General features: G+C 45.5%; 2 protein-coding genes across 12 annotated transcripts in view; one reads left to right on the forward strand and one right to left on the reverse strand.

Moving 5' to 3' along the window:
- Positions 1 to 17,470, reverse strand: SLC7A8 (solute carrier family 7 member 8). Of its 2 annotated transcripts, XM_081167935.1 has the most exons (12): positions 17,134 to 17,470; positions 14,059 to 15,345; positions 10,725 to 10,929; positions 10,436 to 10,587; positions 3,831 to 3,956; positions 3,374 to 3,527; positions 2,904 to 3,027; positions 2,701 to 2,804; positions 2,026 to 2,122; positions 1,633 to 1,782; positions 750 to 927; positions 1 to 632 (listed from the first exon to the last, which is right to left on the reverse strand). In XM_081167935.1, exons 2-12 carry the CDS (start codon positions 14,183 to 14,185, stop codon positions 484 to 486), a joined length of 1,566 nt encoding a protein of 521 aa, XP_081024061.1. In that variant the 5' UTR covers positions 14,186 to 15,345; positions 17,134 to 17,470; the 3' UTR covers positions 1 to 483. The 2 variants fall into 2 exon arrangements, with proteins under 2 accessions (XP_081024061.1, XP_081024060.1); XM_081167934.1 differs by lacking the exon at positions 17,134 to 17,470 and having other exon boundaries at positions 14,059 to 15,757.
- Positions 10,936 to 25,880, forward strand: part of RNF212B (ring finger protein 212B) — a 23,732-nt gene continuing 8,787 nt past the window's right edge. For 3 of the 10 annotated variants that reach the window (XR_014001635.1, XR_014001636.1, XM_081168088.1), the window contains exons 1-4: positions 19,994 to 20,049; positions 21,649 to 21,790; positions 22,253 to 22,305; positions 23,238 to 23,312. Coding sequence is in view for 8 of the 10 variants with exons in the window: in XM_081168088.1 (XP_081024214.1) it covers positions 20,002 to 20,049; positions 21,649 to 21,790; positions 22,253 to 22,305; positions 23,238 to 23,312 (318 nt within the window). In the remaining 2 variants the exon portion in view is untranslated. Of the gene's footprint in view, positions 13,707 to 18,824; positions 19,520 to 19,860; positions 19,913 to 19,993; positions 20,050 to 20,786; positions 21,066 to 21,648; positions 21,791 to 22,252; positions 22,306 to 23,237; positions 23,313 to 25,880 lie in introns of those variants that run through there. The other 7 variants (XM_081168095.1, XM_081168089.1, XM_081168094.1 and 4 more) reach the window with 7 other exon arrangements.

Here is a 25,880-nt window from a genome sequence, read left to right on the forward strand (position 1 = left end):
GCAAGTTTAGCTTAATTTATTACATCAAAAAAAGAGAAAGAGAGAAAAGTGAAAAATACAAGGACACAAAAACCATGGGAGAGGACCCTCTCCCACGAAATGAGGTTCAAACCCAAAGAGAATATTCCCAACAATATAAGGCAACAATAACGAAGGAGCCCCTTCCAGCAGGGTGCGCCGGGGATGTGGGTGTGGGGTCGTTGGCTGTGAGGAGAGCTCCCATCTTTTCCAGCTCCAGCAGGGGGCACTGCTGGTGGGGCGTGGCGGATGTGGGTACTCCAGCCCCAGCAGGGGTTTAGTGCAGGAAACTGGGTGAGGCACTAGTGAGGCATTCCCAGCTATTCCAGTCCCAGCGTGTGGTGCTGTTGGGAGCAAGAAGAGAGCTTTATCTGTGCAGGGAGCTCCCATTTACTTCAGCGCCCCCAAAGGGTACTGCGCAGCCCATCACTGGCTGCTTCTTCTACCCCCAGCCACCAAGGAGGCTCAGTTCTGAGGATACTTCGAGTCTTCAGTTCCACACATTGGCTCCAGCTGTTCTTTGGTCTCTTTGCTGAGGTTGGTTTTAGGTTTCCCTGAATCCATTTCAGGGTACACAACAACACAAAGCTTCTGTCCTAGCCGAGTCACTACCTCTGCAAGAAAATAAGAGTAAGCGAGTGAGCTTTAAGATAGGAGAGGAAAACCCACAGCGTCATTTTTCAAAACGGAATTGCAAAAAATTCCCACCCAATTATCTGCTCATGACTCACCAATAAACGTGTGGAAGGCAGGTGGTTTGTTCTGCCAATGCACACCTAGGTAGTAGACTGGGACACCTGTCAGCATGATGGCTAGGCCAATCCCACACACCACAGGTTCTGACCATAAGCTGAACACCAACAGGAAGGCCCAGAACAGCAGGTAGATTATGGGGAAGAACAGGCTCACCTGGGGAGGAAAGAGATGGGTTGGATCTGGGTAGGAGCATCAGGAAGTGGGATGCAAGGGAAAAGGTTGGGAGAATAGAGGTTTCTTTATCAAGAACAAAGCTAGCAGATGTGGGATGAATCCTAGCCCAGTGGTAGAGGACATGCCTTGCATCCAGAACGCCCCAAGATCAGCCTCCAGCACCTCTAGCAATGGGGAGCTGCTGCTGCTAGTCAAAATAGGCCAAAAGTGGACCCACACTCCAAGACACCCACCAGTTTTGTTAGCAGTGGTGGTGCCACGGAGAAATTCTTTGCTGAGTGCTCCAGAAACAAGAAGTGGTAGTCTGCTCTGCTCCAGTGTCTCCCAGACCCTCAGCCTTTGCCCTCACTCAGGAAACACTCAGGTTCTGGATTATGTTCCTAGGTCATATAGGATCCTGTGGCCCTTTAAGAGCACCTGAAGCTCCCATCAGCTCTAGCTAGCAAGGCCAATGGCCAGGAACACTGGGAATGTTCAGCAACAACTGGAGGACTACAGGTTCTGGTATAAAGGTTTGATTCAGTTGGAAACAGGAAATTTAAAACCATGTGTTTTAAATCAGTGATGTGACACTGATTCAGCTCAATCCATCCTGTGTGGTTCCAAGGGAAGACAACACTGGTGTGAGAAGGTGACAGGGGCTGACATAAATAGAGCAGCAGAAATGTGATGGCCGGGTCTTACCTTAATGGGACGGTGTCGGTGAGGTTCCCGCCAGCGCAGCACAACTTGCCCAGCCACAGTCACTCCATAGAACAGGTAGTTGATGAAGCCCACATAATTGATCAGGGTATATATATCACTTGTTACTAGCATAAGCAATGTTGAAAGACACTGCCAGAGACAGACAAAAGGAGAGAGAAAATGCAATTATATTGTTTTCAGAGAAATCGCCCAAGGCACTTGGTCTGCCACACTGACAGCACCTGCTGGCTAATCCCCTCAATTCCCAGGAAAATGCCCTTGCCAAGTTCTTCAGTCACTGGCAATTCTAACTCTGTACTGGCAGACACTTTCTCCTCATCCCTCACTGATGCATCAACTGTCCCCCTCCCAACTCTTTTTTTGATGACTCACAGTGAAAAGTAGGGCAGGTATGGGAGTGCAGCGTCGCACGTGGATCATAGCCAATACGCTGGGCAGGTGGCCTTCCCGGGCTCCAGCAAAAAATAGTCTGTGAATGTTGGAGAGAGAACATCATAAATGCAAGCAGTGTGCTGCAATATTATTTACTTACTTTGATCAGCACTGAGGAAGGAAGCTGGCTCCACACTGTGAACAGGACTTATTAAAGAAAAGATCCCGGGAAAGAATGGGGAAGGCTTAAATGGATGAAGGGCCAACTTAGTTCCCCAGTCCTAATATAGGTGTTAAAGTAGAGCTGAATTAGAAAGGCAGCACTATGAAGATATGGGTGAGCAATGCAGTTGTGTGTGGAAGGGGTGATGCTGTTGTAATGGAACTTGATAGCCGAGGATTTCAGCAGATGGAACTTGTAAATGAGAATATCTCACTGAATGTCTGCTGAAGGCAGTGGGTTGTGTCCACTGGTGCAATGGGATTTGTGGTTCCTCTCCTCCTCCCATGCCCACCCAAATCTGCTCCAGGGGGTACACAATCCTTCAGAGCTGAATTTGAGGGTGCACAAGGGTGCTGCATGAGACAGAAAGAGGAAGCTTAATTGCACACACAAAAGTCTGTTGTGCCAGCAGAGCTGCAGCTCTTGGGGTATATACTCCCATGTTTACTCACCTAGAGGAAGTGAAAAGTGATCCATTTACTCCTCCAAAAGTGGAAAGGGCAACAGAGATGGGCATGATCCAAGCCATGACTCCTAACAGTTTCTCTCCAAATGTCTGTGAGGAAGGGAGCAGGAAGAGAGCATGTGGTTAGGGGCATTGTATTTGGAAACAAGGGGAAGGTGAATTTGCACAATGGTGTAGATGGGGCCTCACCACTGCGACAGCATTGGAAGCCAACAACTCCTGGGGCGACATGGCAGTGACATAGGCCACATTGGCGAAGACGTAGACGAAGGTGACCAGGGGAATGGAGATGAAGATGGCTCGAGGCAGGTTCCTGTGAGGAAAAACAATTACAGTCGTACCTTGGTTCTCAAACGCCTTGGCTCCCAAACAAATCAGCTCCTGAACGACCAAAACCCAGAAGTGAGTGTTCCAGTTTTTGAACTATTTTCGGAAGCCGAACATCCAGCGCGGCTTCTGCAGCTTCCAATTGGCTGCAGGATGCTCCTGCAGCCAATCGGGAGCCGCGCCTTGCTTTTTGAACCGTTCCAGGAGTTGAACGGACTCCCAGAATGCATTCTGTTGGAGAACAAAGGTACGACTGTGTAGTGGAAGAGAGGAATAAGAGTCAACGTGGGTCTCATTCCCCTGTATCACCACCAAGGGGGACACTGACTCACTTGTAAGGGTCAACCAGCTCTTCAGTGACATAGTTGAGGAAGTTCCAGCCCCCGTAGGCAAAAGAGCCCTGTAAGAAGGATAAGGCCACCAATCCCACATCTGGTGTCTGGAAAAACTCAAAAGCATGCTTCGGCTCCAGCCAGAAGTATTCACCTGCACAAAGGAGATATTGAAATACAAAAAGGGTTCTTTAAACAAAACAGGTGGGCTGTTCTCCCTCCCTTTCCCTGGGTCAGCTAATTCTCCCCCTCTCTGATACAGACTGGGGCAGGAAACTATGGAAGCCAATCCAGTCTCTAAATCTGCTTACTAAGGAATGTTGATAACCCTGAATTTAAAACCCTGCAGCTTATTCTCCTTGGTGTGGGTGGGGGGGGGGGGCGGGTGAGGGGAGGCAAATACAGTGTGTTGTGGAGACTCCTGTCCCCTTCTTTGTCTGACCAGGCTGGGCCTCACCTTTGCAGATCTGTACGACTCCCATAACAATGATAAGTCCCAACGCCAGCAGTTTCCCTGCCGTGAAGATATCCTGGACACGTGTGGCCAAACGCACGCTGGCACAGTTCACCCAAGTCAGCAGTACTGTGGAGAAGCAGGAAAGTCAGTGGGGGAAGGGACAGTCAACATTCCTATTCTGGCCTAAATCTCTCAGTCAAGGCCAGTTTCATGACTGTTGGACACAACACTGGAGCAAGATAATGCCGGGAGCAATGTGTTTCGTTAGGGGCAAATTCAGATGCTGCACTGGCACTTTCCAGGAACAAACAAGGGCAGCTTTCTGGTTCAGAGCAGCCACAGCCTTCCTTGGTTTTTGACTGAGATTGTGATTATGGCATGGGTTATATTCTGTAAATCTCTTATGATATCACCACTTCTCATAATAAAATAATGGTACAAATATATTCTGCTCCTACAACTGTTTAAGGGTGAAGCTATTCAGAACGAACAATTTATGATCAGCAGACAAGTGATCACAGATAGTATTTCCTGGGCTGTCCCTTATTATTTGAAGGGGACCAAGGTACATGACCCACCCCTCAGGATTGTAATCTGGGGTTAAATCTGTGCCCTGCAGTATATGGGAAGGAAAAAACCACAGTTCCTATAAATGTTTCTGGAAGTTTGAGGGAATGAAAAACAAACAGATGAGGGAGGGGGAGGTGGTGACCTATTTGGCACCCAGCCTGACTGCATCAAAACATCCCGTCAGCACAAACAGCCCCTGGCCCCTGGTAACCTAATACGACACAAACAGGGTTTACAGACAGGCAGATAGGTAGAAACCCTTACTCCTCTAAACCTTCCAGTGCCTACCCACCACAGCAAACAGGACTGACAAATCAGACCTTCCATTTATCCTCCCAAATCCATCACACTGCCACACTCCCCACACAAAACTTTCACAATAGTCAAAATGTAGAGGCAAGCTATCACACATACAAATGGTCTTATAAAAGGCTGCAGTCGCAACAAAGAATTATTTGGATAACTATGGGGCCCTCCAGATGTTGCTGGACTACAGGTCCCAGCATCCCTGACTAATGGCCATGCTGGCTGCAGGGGCTGATACGAGTTGGAGTCCAATGGCATCAGGAGGGCCACTGGCTTTCCCATTCGCCACTCCTGATATAGCATATCAATACTCAAATTCAGCAACCCCACCAAGGCATAACTGCATGCCCACATTTACTCTCTGGTTTACACAAAGAAGCAGTTCTTTTACAAAACATGCAAAACCACCCTAGCACAGGAGCTTAATGCTTTGTTTGCAATGCAGGGAGAAAAGAAACTTGACATCTAGGGTCACATACATACACACGCTCTCTTTCATGTCAACTCTTTTTTAACTTGACAATTCCACAACAAGTTGGCATTAAAGTTTGAAAAAAAAATTAAACATCTCTGAGGAGCGAGGTACCTGTTCTCCAGATACATAGTCTGTTTACATTATATGAAAAGTGTCACCACTGTGGGGGGATGACAAAATGTGGGTGGCACTCTCCATGGGGCCTGCAGTGTGCCCGAGCCACACATTTCTCCTGGGAGTGACGCAGTGGCTTGGGCACCTGCAGGCTCCCCGCTGCCCCAAATGGTCCACCCGCTTCCTCCCCCTCAGCTGTAGGGTAATAATAATAATAATAATAATAATAATAATAATAATAATAATAATAATAATTTATTATTTATACCCCGCTCATCTGGCTGGGTTTCCCCAGCCACTCTGGGCGGCTTCCAAAAGAATATTAAAATACTATGATACATCAAACATTAAAAGCTTCCCTAAACAGGGCTGCCTTCAGATGTCTTCTAAAAGTCTGGTAGTTGTTGTTCTCTTTGACATCTGGTGGGAGGGCGTTCCACAGGAAGGGTGCCACTACCGAGAAGGCCCTCTGCCTGGTTCCCTGTAACTTGGCTTCTCGCAGTGAGGGAACCGCCAGAAGGCCCTCGGTGCTGGACCTCAGTGTCCAGGCAGAACGATGGTGGTGGAGACGCTCCTTCAGATATACTGGACCGAGGCCGTTTAGGGCTTTAAAGGTCAGCACCAACACTTTGAATTGTGCTCGGAAACGTACTGGGAGCCAATGTAGGTCTTTCAAGACCGGTGTTATATGGTCTCAGCGGCCGTTCCCAGTCACCAGTCTGGCTGCTGCATTCTGGATTAGTTGTAGTTTCCGGGTCACCTTCAAAGGTAGCCCCACGTAGAGCGCATTGCAGTATTCCAAGCGGGAGATAACCAGAGCATGCACCACTCTGGCGAGGCAGTCCGCGGGCAGATAGGGTCTCAGCCTACGTACCAGATGGAGCTGGTACACAGCTGCCCTGGACACGGATTTAACCTGTGCCTCCATGGACAGCTGTGAGTCCAAAATGACTCCCAGGCTGCGCACCTGGTCCTTCAGGGGCACGGTTACCCCATTCAGGACCAGGGAATCCCCCACACCTGCCCGCCTCCTGTCCCCCAGAAACAGTACTTCTGTCTTGTCAGGATTCAATCTCAATCTGTTTGCCGCCATCCATCCTCCAACCGCCTCCAGACACTCACACAGGACTGTCACCGCCTTCACTGGTTCTGATTTGAAAGAAAGGTAGAGCTGGGTACCATCTGCATACTGATGAACACCCAGCCCAAACCCCCTGATGATCTCTCCCAGCGGCTGCATGTAGATGTTGAAAAGCATGGGGGAGAAGACAGAACCCTGAGGCACCCCACAAGTGAGAGCCCAGGGGTCTGAACACTCATCCCCCACCACCACTTTCTGAACACGGCCCAGGAGGAAGGAGCAGAACCACTGTATGACAGTGCCCCCAGCTCCCAGCCCCTCAAGACGGTCCAGAAGGATGTTATGGTCGATGGTATCAAACGCCGCTGAGAGATCCAGCAGAACTAGGAAACAGCTCTCACCTTTGTCCCTAGCCCGGGTAGTTGAGCGGGAGGAGGCAGGCAGACTTCTTGGAGCCCCCCCCCCCGACACAGGGCACGTGCACCGCCCCAGCCACCCAATTAGCTTGCTTCGCCGCTGGCGAGAGGTAAAAATGTATCTCATTCGTGCTCTGTCTAATGTCCTCACATTGCTTTTTTCTTTGGTGGGTGGGAGAGAAGGAAGAGAGAGTTAACAGGACCCCCAAAACACAACAGACCAAGAGGAAGTGGAAACTTCTCTGCTTACTCTGCATCCCTTTGCACAATCAGTTCAAGTCCAAAAGGCTCAAAACAGGAAGCCTGGAGGCAGCTTAACAGAAAACCAGTCTGGGGCTGGGGAGAGGAGAGTGGTGTGTGCATTTATGTGTGCATTTTAAGGCTGCTTAACACATAAATTTTATCTATAAAACAGAGAGATTCTCCACATAGGAGATTATGTGGAGGTTGGCTGGCCATCTGTCATGGAAGCTTTAGTTGATATTCCAGCACTGCAGGGAGTTAGACTAGATGGCCCTTGAGAACCCTTCTAACTATGATTGTATTATACATAGTTATGTAATAGTTATGTACATTCGCTGCATACAAGTTGGAAACCAATATGACCACCTTTAAACTATACTGTTTGTTAATCACCCTGAAGAAGCAACAGAGCATTTAACATGTGTTAAGAGGTAAGTAGTGCACATTTATTGCCCTTGAATATGTACTTTAAACAACTTTATTTCATCAGGAACATATTCCATACGCTTCAAGGGGGGTTGTATATGTGAGGGATTACAGTGACATTGAAGTTATGTGGTCAATTACGTATGAATGGAGGGTGAAGGTAGTGAGGATGAGAGTTTGATCTCCTTTCCAGGATAATGTTGGGTCACAGAGACCCAATCTGTTTCTGCAGATCCCCAAACGAGGATCAGAGATCAAGAGCTACATTTGGTTTGAAGATCCCAATAATAGATTAGGGCTGCCTAAGGTTTTGGAAAGGGATCTTAGGAGTAGTCCAGGAATAACTCCAGGATGAATGGGTGGATCTGAGTGTAGGATTCTATGGGGAAATATGTTGTGATTTGGTGTGGGGAGTAGTAGCGTCAAACTGGTACCGGAATGAGTATTTATGGGGTGGGAGGCGGGAGATCTGGCTTCACAATATTACAGGAACATATGTTATTGCCTTATGTTCCAACTCAGAGTCAAAACTCCTGGAAGTTCCCTTGTTTCTCAGTATCTCTGGCACTCGGCAGGACTGGATTAAGGCCAGTGAGTCTCCAATTCCATGGGATCCTTTCAGACATAGAATCTCAGAGCTGATGCTAGAGCCAGAGGGTGTGGCTCAGATCTGTTGCTAACTTTTTTAGCACACACTGTCCCAGGGGCTAATCAAAACCAGCCACCCTATTCCTGACCTCAAAATAGATCAGGTGCTTCATTCAGAGAGGTCAGAGACCAGCAATGCCACTTCCATGGCATCTCTGTGTCCTCCTTTAAAGTACCAACAAATTTATCCAGGCCAGTCTGTGACTACCAAGCTGGGACTGGTACAGGAAAACAACATTCTGGCCTGTTCTAGGCTGCTTGCTTACGTCAGTCAGCACTGGAGATACTAAACAGAAACCATAGTACACTAGATAAAGCGGATTAAGTCTTGCTTCACAAGGCTCTGGTGACACTGCCCAATTCCAGTCTCACAGCGATTACCTCCAATCATCAGCCATAGCCCTCTCATCAGTCTTCCTGCTAAATTTTACCACTGGCTATTCTGAACCACCAGTATTATCTCTGTTTGATTGATTGAATTAATTAATTTATGAATCACTCCACACAAAGCATCCTGAAGTGATTTAACAATAAAAACATCAACATATAAATGAAATTTCTAGGCGAATATAGATAAAGGCTGGGATAAAAATCTTCACTTGAAAGGCATGCTGGAAGAGAAACAAGACTTCAATCCTTCAACTGTAATTGACAGTCTAATGTTATCTGTTTCCAATCCCTCACGTCTGGTTGTTGTTCTTTACTAATTCCACAGCCTTTGCATTCCAGTATTCGATTTCAAAATTTGGCCAAAAGGCCCATTAGTAAGCAGCTCCTCGTTGTTGAGGTCTGGAGGCATAAATTTTTCTTCTTCCCTGCCTCTCTTTCATATGCACATATAATCTCTCCCTTTTTAGCTGACTCAGCTGCTGAGTAACTGGCTTTAACTCGATGGATAAACTCTTGCTGAGCTGCTGCAGCTGGCTTGCATAAGCGCCTCAGCCAAATCCCCTCCCTGGCTGGTGCTTGTCTTTCCCCACCCCCACCCCTGCCTTGGAGCTAGAAAGGAACGAAACTAGTTCAGGCCTGATTTTTCCAGCAACTGATGTCCTAAAGTAACCTCAGGGGAAATTATCCCTCCTAAATGTCTTTGAGTTCATGGGGAACACAGCTGCCCACTCCCCACTGATTCAGATTGGGGCAACTGTGCAGACATCCAAGACAGGACAGGTGGCGGGGAGCCTGTAGACAGACGGACAGAAATGGCTTAAAGCTTTGGTGGAAAGAATCTCCTGGCATTTGGGCATTCCTTCTACTTCCTGTGTTCCTCACTCTGACCCTTCTAACCTTTCTGCTCCTGTCTTGTACTCATTGCATGTGGGGTGCTTTTAGAGTGAAGCTGCAAACACACCATACATTTAAAGCACACACACACACTCCAAGAATCCTGAGCACTGCACCCCCTCACAGAGCTACATGTCCCAGCACCCTTAGCAAACTATATTTCCCAGAATTATTTGGAGGAGAAATTCCAATGCTGCTTACACAGCTGTGGGTAAGGAGCCCTATTTCAGATTAGTAGGATGCAAGATGCACACCAAAGGATGCTCAATATTAAATTGCAAAAAGTACCCTATTTTAAGAACGTTTGTTGTCATTATTTGTATTTTATAGCTCACAGTACCTAGAACATAGGTCAAGCAGTGATACACCTTTCCAAAAGAGTGAAAGAATTTGTTCTTTTGGTATGCAGGCCAAATGCACATTATTCCACACATTTGTACCCACTCCAACTCCAAAGAGCTCTGAGTGGCTTACATAGATGTGAGTTAACCTGTTTTATTCTTACAACAACCTTGCAAAGTAGACTAGGTGTGAGAGAGGGACTGGCCCAAGGTCACTCAGTAAATTTAGTAGGCCAAACAAAGATGCAAACTTATATCTTTCTGGTCCCAGCTTCAACATCACACTGGATATTGGAATTACTAAATGTGTAGAAATGGTGAGTTGGCCATAGCTATACATGCCTCTGAGGAATAACTACACATGGTTTGAAACTCTTGATGGAGAATCTGCTGTTGGCTAGATCAACTGTAACATAACTCCAGGGTCTTTGAGTAGATAAAAAGTGCTTCCAGAATGTCACTATTTTGGAGTGTGATTCAGTCACATACCAGCAAATTCAGGTTGTTACATCATCATTGATGGGGGGGGGGGCTTGCAGTAAGGAAAGTGATGGGGAAATGAACTGGACACTGTGTGATAACTCTTGTCTTGGCACAATGTCATCTAACCTCCCTGCAAGGAACTTACAAACTGCCAGTTCAGTCAATCTGAATCAGCCCAATATTCATGGCTAATGGATGGTAGTGGGCTCAGTACTTACAAAGGCAGACCCCAGCGAGCAGTCGCAATCCGGTTTCTGGGGGAAAGCAGGTAGGGAAGAGTGGCTGCAGTACGTAGTTTGAGAAAGTGAGGGCAATAACAGCCTGGTTGGTGGGATAGATCACCAGGACGGCAATCCATAACCGCAGGAACCTTGAGAGAAATATTCCAAGTGTGAAAGAGTTAGACAATCTGCCTCTCAAAACCCCTCCTACTTTTAATCCTGCTCCACTTCCCCATCACATACACAGCCACCTACTTACATTCTTATTTCTTCTTTCCTCACTTACCCAGCCAGTCCCCCGAAAATGTCCTTGACATAGGAATAGTCGCCTCCAGATTTGGGGATGGTGACTCCCAGTTCTGCATAGCACAGAGCCCCCACAGCTGTGATAAGACCCGTTACAATCCACACAATTAGTGCCAGTCCTACTGAGCCTGCATTCTCCAGCACACCCTTTGGTGACACAAAGATCCCTGATCCAATAATGTTACCTGGAGAAGAAACAAAGGGGTACAGAGAGATTAGAAATCATAGAGGGAAATGGTGAGAGGGGAGACTCTAGTGCAGAGGCTCTCCAGATGCCATTGGACTCCAACTCCCATCAGCTCCAGCCAGCATGACCAATGATCAGGGGTTTTGGGAACTGGAATGCAGCAAATTTCAGAGGGCCACATGCTATAGCTACTGCTTCTCTAGTGCAACAAACATTGTAGTTATCTATATGGGTTTGCAGAGTCTAAGATATTGGCCCAAGAAGTGGAATTACCCTCTGTGTCTAATAAGAAAGGTTAATTTAGGGTGACATTTAAATGTCAGCTTCTTCATATATCACCAGCTGGAGAACACACTACCTCTTGTACTAATCAAATTCTCTGTCTGGTAAGAAGAAATAGAAATATCCATGTTTGTGTTATAAAACTTTTCAGAATGGAAATTGTTTATACCACTTTGTTATTTAACATATTTTCTATTTCTATAACACCAAAGATGATATAATATAATATAATAATATATAATAATATATACCCAATTTTTAAGGTGAAAAGGAAAGTCTCAGACTGAGACTATTTAAAGTCAACTCATGTTGATTTAACGTAAGAATAATAGAAACAAGCACTTAATTCTTAGCAAATAGGTTTAGGACTGGGAGGTAATGATCTAATTTTTCCCCCCCTACAGGTGGCCTGATTGCACACATATGCCAAGTACTTGCAGATCACGTCTCCTGTGTCTGGGGAGGCCAGGACTGTATGCTTAGCAACTAGCCTATCTGTGATTCCAAACCTTCCATTTTTTGTAGCCTTGCTTTGCTTCAGCATAGTGAATCTGTATTGCAGAAATGGCCCCATGGCCAAAGCAGGGAGGTTACCACTTTTAAAAGCAAACCTCTGGCCGTATAATTCCAGCTGTGGCTTCAATGCGTATAGAGGACATTGTGTGCAAGGGATGATCTTCTATAACCTGGGAGATGCTCCAAAGGCATCGCTGGGGATCTCAGTCTGGCACATTTCTCTTTGTGAAAAAGAGCTTTAAAATTATCAAATAAAATAAAATTCCACTGGAATATTCGTCCAGATCAGGCATAGGCAAACTCAGCCCTCCAGGTGTTTTGAGGCTACAGTTCCCATCATCCCTGACCACTGGTCCTGTTAGAGAGGGATGATGGGAGCTATTATTTATATATTTGTCCCTGTCACTACATTGCTGGCTGAATACCTCAGAGTGTGCACTGTCCAGCTTTCCATGCTTGTGGACACATTCTGGCTCTATTCCCATCGCACAGAATCATTCCACTATTTTTCATTAAGAAAATTAAAACTCTGCAGATGTGAATTGAAGCCAAAGGGCTGGGTGGAGGTGTGGCTGAAAGTACCAGCCGCAGGGTAGGGTTGGGCTGCATTGCAACAGGCCAGTGGAAGTGAGAGGGGCCAGAGAATTATACACAAAACTTGAGAAGATGGGGCAGGGGGTGGCTAAGGGAAGAAAGAGGGATGAAGGAAAGGCTGGAGTGGTTTGAATTTGTGAAAAGAAATACAGGAGGAACTGATTATGTGTCGTGCTTCGGGATAGTGGAAACTTACCCTAAGGTGGGCTTTAATGATCCTTCTGATCAAGAAGGAACCAAAGAAGCAGGGTAATGAATACTGAGAAGTGCGGATAGATGACAACTTGCCATCCTAGCATGCAGAGATGGAGAGAGAGCATAGAGCAGTGCAGTACACTGTGGAATGAGGGGCAGAGGAAGTGGGAGGAGAGCTCAATAAGTAGATAGAATTTGGGTATTAGTGAGGCTTGGACAAGTAGGGAAGCAAGGGTTTTCTCTTTCAAAGCACGTCCTCATCCTCCTCTGTTTGTTCAGCGGTCTCCTGGCACCTGCTGAAACAAAGCCATCTGGAATGAGACTGATGGAGTTGGAACAAACATGCTCGAGAGAGAGCCACGTTCCAGCTGCACTGGGGTGGAAAACAAACTCCAGTCACTAACTGTTTGGGGAACTGTAAAGGTACGATCTGCTCCTGCATGGCTCTGCTGGCAGCCTTTAAATCAGAAGTCCCCTAGGCCGTGGAACCCTACATAATTTTATTTGTATGCTGCTTTTCTGCGGTTCAAACCATGCTCACAGCAGCTTACATGGGGGGAAAATGCATAACTAAAGTAGTTGTAAACAATAAAACAAACATAAAAATACATAACCAAACTGAAAAAAATTCCACATAAATCTCAAGATACAAAAAACCAAAAGCAACCATCTCCACAGCAAAAAAATCCGAACCACACCACAGCCCAAGAGTCTAAGTTGCATCTCCGTATGAGGCAGGGACAACTGGAGGACTTCATTGCTTGTCCAGCTCAGAAAGCCAGCTACTTTGGCAAGGGGCAGTTCAGAGAAATCTTGCCCGCCATGAATTTGCAACCCCATCCGGTGCAAAGCAGCTGTGTATGTTCCCATTCTTGCTTGTTCCTGAGATCCATCTCCTTCTGGGCCATCACAGCAGTATATACAAGCATTCCACACCCACTGCTGAGATGCTAATGTTTTTAGGGTTGTATATATTTATCAGTGATTGTGTGTGTCCCAAAACATAGAAGGGCTTAGGGTGGAGTACCACAGCAAAATGAGCTGGGAATTGGCCAGGAATCTGGTTATCTCAATGGAGAATGAAACAGGCTGGGGTTAAGAGGAATTCAAGTTGGTGGTGCTGGAACTGCTTCAGGGAGGGGAAGACTAGCTCTAATCGGATTGGTGATGTGAACTGACAGCTCTAAGGTATTTATAGAAAGGAGGGAAAGGAAGACAAACAGGGGGGGAAAAGAAATGGTGGCTAAATTTAGAAAGGAGCATAAATAAATAAAGAGAAGGAAGGTTTTCATCCCTCATTCTGGTAACTGCAGAATATGAGACACAAGCAGCCTCCTAGCCAAGTTGGGGCATGGTGCTAATCACTGCTACAGGAAAGACAGAAGATCCAAGGCTAAGATAGAGGGTTGTAGCAGGACCTCTGCTTCCTGGGTTATAGGGGACGATGAATATCACCCAATGTTAGACGAATATGAGAAGATAGTATTGTCCAGTTCAGGGCAAACAGGGAAAATAACATCCCACCAGAGTCCCCACTCACCCACTATAATGCCACATGCGCTCATCAGCCCAATCTCTTTCTTGAGTGCAACACCACCTTCTTCTGTTTTTTCAGGGCTATCCGAACCCTTCTCGGAACCAGCTCGATGACGTGCTCCATCCTCCATAGTGTTGAACTGGTCAGCACCAAGTAACTATGGGTTAGAGGTTGTGGATGGCTCTCCTAGAACTGGAATGACTCTGGATTCACTCTGCGTCTGCTGATCCAGTTACAGGCTTGAATCTTTTGAAAATGGACTTCTGCAAACTTTCCAGCTCCAAATTACAGTATACCTGTTCCTAGTCTTGCTCTGCCAGTCCACTTTGGGGATCTCTGTCTGAAATATTTAGAGTCGGGATGTCCCAGTCTGTGCTTCAGGTGATGGCCAGATCTGCTGTCTCTCTTCTAGAAGCAAATCAGTTGAATCTTCTTCCTGATTAGAAACTTCCTTTCTAATACCAGAAAATGCTGGATTTGCTTTGGTTCTAGCACCAACCTTGTTAGAACTGAGTTGGGTCTCTCTATCAGCTTTGATCTGGGTGTCCGCAGCTAGATTTTCTTTGGTTCTGATATCAAACTGACCCTCTCTCACATGCAGTAAGTACTAGATATTTTCCGCTCCAAATCACAGGTGCAGATGATGTGGGATTCCTCTCCCACGTTGTTGTTGCCGTGTCTTCTTGTGTAGTTTGCCCTGAAGGGAAGGAGGAGAACCGCACAACAGTGCAGGGGAAGCCGACTGGTTTGATCTTGTTTGTGCAGCTCCCACACACCCACTACCACAGTTTTATTCTGATCAGTGGCGGTTATTCTAAAGATTTCCCTAGATCTTCCTTGTGGCTCAGTTTGGACAGGGATCGCTCTAGGTGCCAGGGTGGTTTCTCATTACAGCGTTTCTCTCGCTTTGATGGTTGATTCGCCGGTTTTGTTGTCCCAGCTGAGCTTCTCTCCCCACCAGGTCTCTCGGCTTCTCATTCCTTCTCGCAGACCAGCTCTCGCGCTTCTCCGCTCTGCATTTGTTTTTCTCCCTCTTGAGTTTCTTTCCCCTGCTCTTGTGCTGAACCAGCCGCTGCCGGTCCTGGGGCGAGGCGGGGGGAGATAATTCTCCGCTCCAGGAGAGGCAGAGACAGACTCCTCCTCCCTCTCGCCTTACCTCTCTGCTTAAAACTCATCCACGGAAACTGGTCGTGTTGTCGCTTTGGGATCTCGCTCGCCTTCCGATGCCACTGGCTCTAGTTATGCCTTGTTCGGTCTCGTCTTCTAATAGTATCAAAGGTGCCCCGTCCGCTGTTGCAGGGGGTGGGGAACACGCATTAGTCGACATGAGCCTAACCCGCGAGACACCAGCTCGTTACCTGAGCAGATTGATCCACCATAATCCGCGACCCCCGTGGAAACGTATCTGATCGCTCTGGAATCTAGCCCCAACAACTGCTACATTATTACATATCGTCGTGGGACCACGTGACATATAGTTCCTCAGGTTAACGGGTGCCTTTCATTTCCGAAAGAAATGACCAACTCTTTCATTGCACAATTTCAAAGAATTCTCACTATACATAAATATGTTCACACTACTGTACTGGTATTCCTCTTTCTACACCCCCTTCCAATCTTTTTCTCCACGTAAGCTTTTAGGTCACAGATCAAACTTAACTTTGCTGCATTGTTTTATTGTGCATTATATTATTTGCGTGTTTTATTACTATGACCCGCCCTGGAGTCACTGGAGGAAGGGCGGGATAGAATCATAGAGTTGGAAGAGACCACAAGGGCCATCGAGTCCAACCCCCTGCCAAGCAGGAAACACCATCAGAGCACTCCTGACATATGGTTGTCAAGCCTCTGCTTAAAGACCTCCAAAGTAGGAGACTCCACCACACTCCTTGGCAGCAAATTCCCCTGTCAAACAGCTCTTACTCTCAGGAAGTTCTTCCTAATGTTTAGGTGGAATCTTCTTTCTTGTAGTTTGGCTCCATTGCTCCGTGTCCGCTTCTCGGGAGCAGCAGAAAACAACCTTTCTCCCTCCTCTATGTGACATCCTTTTACATATTTGAACATGGCTATCATATCACCCCTTAACCTCCTCTTCTCCAGGCTAAACATGCCCAGCTCCCTTAGCCGTTCCTCATAAGGCATCGTTTCCAGGCCTTTGACCATTTTGGTTGCCCTCCTCTGGACACGTTCCAGTTTGTCAGTGTCCTTCTTGAATTGTGGTGCCCAGAACTGGACACAGTACTCCAGGTGAGGTCTGACCAGAGCAGAATACAGTGGCACTATTACTTCCCTTGATCTAGATGCTATACTCCTATTGATGCAGCCCAGAATTGCATTGGCTTTTTTTAGCTGCCGCGTCACACTGTTGGCTCATGTCAAGTTTGTGGTCAACCAAGACTCCTAGATCCTTTTCACATGTACTGCTCTCAAGCCAGGTGTCCCCCATCTTGTATTTGTGCCTCTCATTTTTTTTGCCCAAGTGCAATATTTTACATTTCTCCCTGTTAAAGTCCATCTTGTTTGTTTTGGCCCAGTTCTCTAATCTGTCAAGGTCGTTTTGAAGTGTGATCCTGTCCTCTGGGGTGTTAGCCACCCCTCCCAGTTTGGTGTCATCTGCAAATTTGATTAGGATGCCCTTGAGTCCATCATTCAAGTCGTTGATAAATATGTTGAATAAGACCGGGCCCAAGACAGAACCCTGTGGCACCCCACTAGTCTCTCTTCTCCAGGATGAAGAGGAACCATTGATGAGCACCCTTTGGGTTCGGTCAGTCAGTCAGTTACAAATCCACTGGGTGGTAGCATAGTCAAGACCGCAAGACCGGGATGTAAGTTTTAAAAATAAAGCTTTCCTTTAGTTAACCCCAATACTTTTCTGCAATACTGTAAGCACGCAATGCCAAGTTTACAAGCTGCTGGATTTCCTCACAAAACTCATATCCAATCCAGAGCTTTACCAATCTCTTCTTTTCCTCCTCCACCCCTGCAACTGTGGCTCCCTCTTGTTACGTTTCAGATTGCAAGAACATCAGTTTAGGTTCATCCCACCCCCCACCCCCGCCAAGTCTTGTAAAGTACCCTGTGCTGACATTCACTCCAAGCCTTTCGGTAAGGGCACACACTGACAAAATTGTTCTCTGCAAATAATAGCGATGTTTCCGGAAACGGGTTCCTCCGCCTCTGCTCCCCTGGGCCACTACCATTCACTGTGGTGATGCTTCAGTTTATCTGTTTATTGCTCAATAGCGTCTATTAACGATCTTAATCTTTCTCCCTACTCAGCTTGATGTGTGTGTGCACCGCCAATATACTGTAATCCCCTTTTAAAAAGGGGCAGGAGTGCCGATTTTGCTCCATGATGGACCTGTTTTGTTGGAAGCCCCTCGACTTCCAAACCTGGAAAATCAGAAAAGAGACTTGAAAACGGGGGGGGGGGGGGGGGAGAGAACAGAATGACAGGATTTTGTGTGCCTCCACTTTTCCTGTGTACTATTCCTCTTCCTTCTTCCCCCGCACCTTCTGTTCAATGTCCCCACTTCCCCTTGCTTGGCACATTTCTCCCTCTGCTATCTCTGCTGATCTCGCACGTTCTCCTGCAATGTGGGGGTGAAGTCCAGCCTTTGGGGAGCACCCTTGACTCTTTTTTATCGTCATCTCAGCAGGAACAGGCTAGAGCAAAGGTCAGGGCTGGGAAGGAGAGAAGATAACAGCAGAGGATGAGAAAAAGCAGGAGGGTGTGGGGACTCAACAGCAGCGACTGCACGACAATCCATTAGAGTTGTGGGCTAAGGCAGTCACGTGAACGAAAGAAAAAGGGGAATAACAAGATCAAAGTGGAACTGACATGAAGCAAAACTGCAGTAAACATCTCATGACTAATTCCTTCCCTCCACATCCCCATCTCGACATTTAACAAGGATTCAACTGCTCCTTATAGTTTGAGAGTGCTTCTGGATCCAGTTCTCTGATTTGGAGACTTAGTGGCTAGAAGTGCATTTTAACAACTGCGGCTGGCATGGGTGTAAAGAAATAAAAATACTTAACTAACTGACCAATTGCATTGAAGATATCTTAGGTTTGCCCCCTCCGCCCAGCATGATGGCTGCCCCCCCCTAAAATAAACCCTGGCTACCCCCATGGTGCCTGGTTCAAGAGCTACGGTCATTCCTGGGCCATGAGGCCATGCCACAGTAGTTCACACATTGGTTACTTCAAGACTGGATTGAGGCAATGTGCTCTATGTGGGGCTTCCCTTGCGCTTGATTCGGAAGGTGCAGTTGGTGCAGAATGCTGCAGCACAATTGCTGACAGGGGCAAGGCCTTGTCAGCATATAGCACCTGCACTCGGGGATCTGCGCTGGCTACTGATTTGCTACCGAGCCAAGCTCAAGGCATATTCATATTAGCATATAAAGCCCTGAATAACTTGGGACCAGTTTATCTCTGAGATCATACCCTTCAAGCATCTACTTGGCCGCTTCAATCGGCAGAATTGGCACTGCCACAGGTGCCACATAATCCCCGTTCCGCATTTGTAAGAACTCGATTGTTTAGCATGGCAGTGACACTTTGGAACTCCCTGCCAATTGACATCAAGCAGGCGCCTTTCCTGTACTCTTTTTCGGCACCTGCTAAAAACATTCCAGTTTAGACACACCTACCCAGATGCTTGGAAAATTGAAGCACTGTAATTTTAACCTGTTTTAGTATTTTAATTTATGTATGTTTTAAAGTAGGGTTGTGAATTCGTCTTCATTTTACCGGATTACCTTTTTGTAAACTGCTTTGAGGGTGGTTGTTGTGGTTTCTTTAAACAATCAAGTGGTGTATTAATTCTATGAAATAAAATCCATCCCGGCCTTGCTGGTTCTGCCTCCTTCTGGTATCAGTTTTAAAGGACCACAGCTCCACAGATTAGGATCCCACACCCTCCATATTTAGGTTCTCCTCCCTATTCTAGGCTCCTGCTGCATCTACGGCCCTCAAAAGCCATTTTATCCCCTTATTGCTCCTCACTTCCTCCAAAGGATTTTGGCAGGTTTCTCTCATTAAGCAGCAGGAGGCGATTCCAGCAGCGCAGCTTCCAGAGGCAAAGAAAAAGCAGGTTGGAAATGCTTGGATCTGCTGGATCTCCCTGTGCAGCTTACTGACAAGTGTCGACCATTTCCCCTACAGCTACCCAAGGACAGATCCAAGGAGCCGGCGAGGAGGTTGAGCTGGAAGATCCACAACCTCTGCCGAAACCCCTTTGCTTTTTCTCACCAACGAGGCACCCCAAAATTACCCACTGAGCTGGCGCAGATATTATGCCTTTAAGGGCAAGAAAAATAGCGGCCAGAAACGTGTCCCGCCCCCATCCAAACCCCAGCTGGACCATGAACCAAACTCAGAGAGAGTGGGGAGGGGGACCCATGGAAATTAATGGGCACAAGTTGTTCATCGTTTTCAGCGGGTCAACTCTTGAGTAATACTAAATTGAATCCCACCCACTTTTACCTCAGAAACTCCCTGCCCGTCCTCGCCTACTTTCGGAGCCCACTTTCAGATTCCCCAAACTCTCTCCTCGCCTCCATTCCTTTTTTCACACAGTATCCCCCTTCCTACCCTAAAAAGCCCCTTCCTCACCCACCCCACCCCGCCATTTTTATACGCCTGCTTCTCCAGAGCCACAACGCCGCCCTCCATCTGCGCCCCTCCCCATCTTCTCCTTAATCCCCTTCAGTCCTCCCGCCGGATTCCTTCGCGCTCCCCCCCCCCCCCGGCAACCCGTTTCCCGCCTTTTTTAACGGTCGTTTTTCGCTCAGCGCGAGGCGGCCAAGTAGTCTCGAGAAAAAGGCGGGAAACAGGCAGCGGCCGGGTTAGGAACTTGCCTTGCCTATCGGCGTGTGAAGCGACCCTGCCTTAAATTATAAATTTGAGAATTTTACACAGTACTGCAATCGCTGCATGAAAAACAGGCGGGTTAGAAGAGGGGGGGGGGTAGAAAGAAAAGAGGTATTGAAGGAGCTGGTGAAAATCCTTTTTATTAGTGGGGGTGGGGGTGGGACCCTGGTCCCTGACCCTCCTTCACTTAGAAATTTTGGGAAAGCTGCTTTCAAAATGTGGATTCCTTCAGCACTTCCTTTAAGTCATGTTCTTCCTTTGCTGTTCTCAATAGGAATTTGCCTCCAGCTGTCTCTGGATGGCAGGGACAGTCCCTATTTTCTAGTACCTGTCCCTGATACCATAAATTGTCCCTGCTTTCAGACAGTTGTCCCTTTTAGTCCATTTTAGGAGACACAACATACACTTAAAAGACTAATACTAATCTATTGTTTGCATAAACAGGTGGATCCTCCTAAATTCATTTGATTTTTGTATGCAGGCCACAAAAAAACACCCTCAAACCATTTTCAACATCCTTTTCCAGGGACTGCACTATAAAAGCACAGACCTAAATGCACCTAAGGTGCTTCCATGGCGCAGAAACATGAATCCAAGATACAGATCCTGCCACCAAATCGCCACTCATATCTGTATCCATGGACTCGCATAGTAAAAAATAATCGATCAAGCACACCAGGTTGTAAGTGTGTGAAAACATGTATATTTTGGATTTCGCCCTCCAAAATCTACCATCAAATCACACTCTACAGATTGAACAGTAAAAAATAATGGTTTCAGCACACTGGCACATCAGTGTGGTGCAAAAAATGAATCTGGATCCACATTGTTGCACATTAAGGTACCTCAAATCCACTGTCAAATCCTAACCATGCATTCAGGTCCATGGGCTACATTGTAAAAGTCATAGACCCAGTGTTTGTTGCCACCCATATGTCACAGTGGAGAAGCATGCCTTTTGGGGTGAAATCAAAAACTCTTGAAAGGCTGAAGCACCTGTTGTGGCTGTAGAGATTGATACACCAGTGGTGCAAACAACAACAACAACAACCCAAAAACCATAGTTATGAGGCACAGAGACCCATCAATCTGCTCATGAATTTTGCATGCCACTGGGGTGGACTTTGGTAATATGGTGCCCTGACTGAGGCCAAAATTTGGTGCCCCCAAATGGATCTTCTCAATTACTGATTTTCTTGATTTTGTGTCCCCTGGCTCAGTACCCTACACGGGGCAACTGCCCAAACCACCCTAAATCTGGTGCTGAGGCCAGAAAAAGCTGCTGCTTCATCATGATTTACACCAATGCAAACAAATGACACCATAAAAATTATAGATCTGGTTGCCTCTGTTGCAGCACCACTGTGGAAAGAAACATCAATATGACAAAACAGATGTGAACTGTCATTTCAAAGTAGGATAGTGTTGCTGTTAAAAAGCAACAACCATGAGGATCTGCACTTCAGATTCACGTTTCTGTCTTATGGTGGTGGCCACAAAGTACTGGACTCTTGGCTAAGAGTGCAGTAGAATTGCATCTCATAATATTTTCTTCTTTACTGCTACAGTTTTAAATCCTGTGATTTTCTGAACCTATACAAAGGGAAGGGATTAAGTTTAACTATTCCATTGAAATCAATGGGTCTTAAATGTGCCATGTACTGGTAAAAATTGACATATCCTCCTTATATACTGCACCTTTCTTAACAGAAGCTGAGGGAGGACCTCTGCCTCACCTGTCCTTCTTGCAACATGGACTGGTTTCATTGCAATCAGTGCTTTATCCAGGACGCATCTGACTATTACGTCACCAGCTGTGGACACATATTTTGCAAAAAATGTGCTGGTACAGGTAAGAGTAACAGCGTGATGTTTATACCATGTCTGGGATGCAACATTCAGTCACCAATGCCTTCCTACAGAAGATGACTAGGTAGTGAACTTTCCTATGAGTTTCTTGCATCCTGCACATGAAAACATATTGCTCATGTTTTGATTTGTCAGCTGTACAACAGAACTTGACTGATCAAAAGCCAGCAGTCAGAAATACTAAAATTTTCAAATCTGCTTTTTAAAGACCATCTAATGCAAGGGAAGCCAACATGGTACCCTCCATATATTACTGGATTCCCAGCTCCCATGAACATGGATGATGGGACTCACATTTGGAACTCACTATATAGGTCACCTCTGATCTAACAAATTTGAAGATTGGTTCATAATTGGACCCATCTTCTGATATAAGAACTTTTATATTATTTATAATAAATTTCCACATATTATTCTAACACCTTTTGCATTTTAATCCTGACAGATAAATGCCCATCATGTGGAACCAGCTGCAAATACTTGTTTCTCAATAATAATGTAAGTTGTAGTTTCTCGAAAGCAGAATCTTATATTCTCCTTTGTTTTCATGGACTTTCTGAAACACAGATGTTCTAGTTGTACCACATCCATTTTGGCTAATGTATGGAGTTATTTCTTATAAGGCTAAAATGTTACAATTTTGAAAACACTTGTCTCATTTAATTAGCTGTTAATACAGGGCTGGGGACTGGCAGGAGTTGGACTGAGCAAGGTTTCTGCACTGAACAGTTTCTTTGGCAATCACTCGTAGCCCAGTAAGATTGTCTTCCATGAATATGGTCTTAACAGTGAGTCCGTAAGTGACTGTGGAGGCAAATTCTGTATCTATACGTCCTTCCACAGTAGGGACATAGGTTTCTGGGCGGGAGTTGATCACGTTGAGGGTTTGCCAAACCCACCTTCCTCTTAGTTTGTTTCTCTGAACAGTACACCCATCTGGGGATGCAATTAAAATCCAGTATGTAAAATGCACTTTTAATTTGCAAAGTAGTTTCAATCCATATTCTTACTTACCTTTTTGCCCTACTCTTTCCAGTCACAAGTCCATGCTTAAAAGCTCTATGTCCTAGTGTTAGTTATTTTTGCCCTGAAGCTTTCCTTTCCCTGTGAAAACCTGCTTTTTAGTGCTCAATTGGAGCTAACATCAATTCAGGTTTTCTGAAGAAACAGTAAAGTGGCCATGTGTTTTGCTGTGAAAACATGCATGTGTGTGCAGCAGGGCCAGGGAATGAATGAAGTAACTCTGCTGTTAATGCTTGCATGCTTGTGCATTCACACTTAGCCATGGTTTGTACAAGGGATTTGAACATCAGTCTCTTAAATACATTACCAGCTGATTAAACCTAGAATATCTCAGTTTGCTTTGCCTCTTTGGAAGATAATAAAGAGTCTGGGCCTTATCTTGTCCTCTTTGTGTTTCTGATCTACAGATGAAAGAAGATGAAAAAAAGTTTTTCAAAAGCCCTGTTGAAACTGCTCTCAACCATATCACCCATCTATCTCAGGTAAGAATGACATCCCTGTGAGCATTGTCTCATAGGTCCTAAAATGCTGGTGACAGTCAAGAAACATGGAGTGAATTTGTGGAATTGTGGGTTTCTGAGAAAAAGCAGGTTAGCTTAAAAACAGTGTCTGCAATCCAGTCAGAAAAAGCAGGTTAGCTTAAAGATAGTGGGAGAAGTGTATGATGAAAATGTATTCAGAAGTATGTTTAAGGGGTCCTTCCTGCAAACAAGAAGAAACCAAAATTGCTTCAGGCAACTTGTTTATTGAGCATTGATCTCATTTGTTTGCGCAATGTTTTCAGGGAGGTTCTGTGAAACTGGCTGCATAATGAACATTCATTCCAATTTGTTTGTAGGGAGGTTATACCAAGCAAATATCTCTCACTTTCCAGTACATGTTTTATCACTTTCCTTATCCCTCAAAAGCTTGTTCTTTAAAAATAGGCTTGTGTTACGTAAACTAAACACTGAGCAACCTGGATTTGCTAATACTATATGCGATTGAATCCTAGCTGCAAAATAGCAAGTCTGGAAGCAGCTGTAGCAGCTTAATTTCCTAGCCTAATAAACAAAGAATATGATTTGAAAAGAAGTTACATTTCACCCCGTTTCCAATAGCTTGGGGCTATGGGGGTGGGGTTAAATCTAAGGTCATTTATAGGAGTAGTTAATAACCAATCTGGGGAAGGGTTAATAATAATAGTGGTCCTCTTTGCCAACTTAGCTAATTAATTACTATAACAAATCTAGATAAAAGAGCCATATAAATATACAGACCAACTAGTTAATAATCAGATAGAATTTCAGCAGAATCAGCAGCACCTGAACATTAAAATCTGCCAGGATTGCCATTTTATCTATATCTCACAAGCCTTGGTAATTACCCTGAGCAATATACTACTACTCCCTCCCCTGAGCAAGATACTACTTCTCATTGGTGGATATTACTGTAGTGACAATAATAAAGGTATTTATTTATTTGGGAAATGTGTATATATCACACCTTCAACAACAAAGTTCCTAAGGTAGTCTACAGGTATTTTTAAAAACAACAAAAGCATAGTCTAATGAAAACAGTGATAAAACAGTAGAATCAAGCAGTATTTAAAACAGTGAAAACATTTATAAGGCCTGTAAAAATTAAAGGGTCTTCACCTGCTGCTGAAAATATGGCAATGTAGATGCCGGGAAAGCTGACCATGGGAGAGAATTCTAAAAACAGGGTGCCACAAGTGTAAAGGGTGTCTCTCTATCTAGGAATTTCAGGTATGTGAATATTGTAATTGCTGCATTTCCAATATTTTCAGGAAGCTCTCCATTTCTGACCTTCCCCTTTGCACTCCACTAGCTTTGCATGCCCACCACAGTACCTCAGATGTCTATCGACTTGATACACTTTTGCAACATGTTTTTTCCAACATTTTTGAAACGGGAGTTTTATCTCCAAAGTTGTTATTGTGTCTTTATTTTGCACTTCAAGTACGTGGTAGATACCCTGTCATTCGTACTTACCTTTAGCCAACTGTTTGACTGCAGCAAGCTTTCAGCTCCCTCAAAGTATTAGCAGGCAAAGGCTAGGCACATATGCCAGAGTTTTCTGTCAATTTTCCTTTCTAAAAGCTCCCCCTAGCAAACTCATGGGTTATTTCTTAATTTCTCAAAGTTAAAAAACAATTTAGGGACTCTTATCACTTTGTTCAATTACAGCCATTAGCACAAACTCTCAGTCGCTTGTGCAACATGATGTGCATCTCATTATGACTGGAGTGAACATGCAAAACTATATAACCTTAAGTCAGACAACTCATTCATTTAGCCCAGTCTACTCTGATTAGTAGACATTGAACCTGTGTCTTGTGGTGGCTGGTGCCCATTGGGAATGGCAGGGCAGCAGGCAAAGAAGTCCACCATAGTTGGAACCTAAGACAGACAGAGCCCATTAATTCTGGTTTTGTTCCTGTCTTTCTCCCTGTCGAGTTGCACAAGGGTAAAACTGAGTCCAAGGAGGAGGAAGCTGACAGCCAGTACCACTCACAGGGCTGGTTGTAAGGAGGTAGGCAAGTGGGGACTAACTGGGGGCAGACTGAGGTGAGTGGGTCACTGCTCCATTTACCCTGTGACCATCTATATGTAGGGCAAATGCTGTACCACTGCACTATGCCACTTGCTTCCTGTCTAGTATGTTCCCTAGAGTTGAAAGGACCCATATTCCATTTCTGATCTCCTGAAGCAAGTCACAGTCCCCAAACTTGACTAGGAGGGCACATAATAATAATATTAACTTTACAGATAGGTAGCTGTGTTGGTCTGCCATAGTCAAAATAAAAAAAATTCCTTCCTGTAGCACCTTAAAGACCAACTAAGTTAGTTCTTGGTATAAGCTTTCGTGTGCATGCACACTTCTTCAGATACACTGAAACAGAAGTTGCCAGATCCTTCTATATAGTGAGAAGGTGGGGAGGGGTATTACTCAGAAGGGTGGTGGGAATTGGAGATTGGCAGATAGCTGAGATGAGCCTGTTGACGACTCTTAACGACTGTAATAGGTCTTACAGGGAAAGGCAAGGG

The sequence above is a fragment of the Podarcis bocagei genome (genome assembly GCF_964188305.1).
Source record: "Podarcis bocagei genome assembly, chromosome: 13".
Classification (NCBI taxonomy): Eukaryota; Metazoa; Chordata; class Lepidosauria; order Squamata; family Lacertidae; genus Podarcis; species Podarcis bocagei.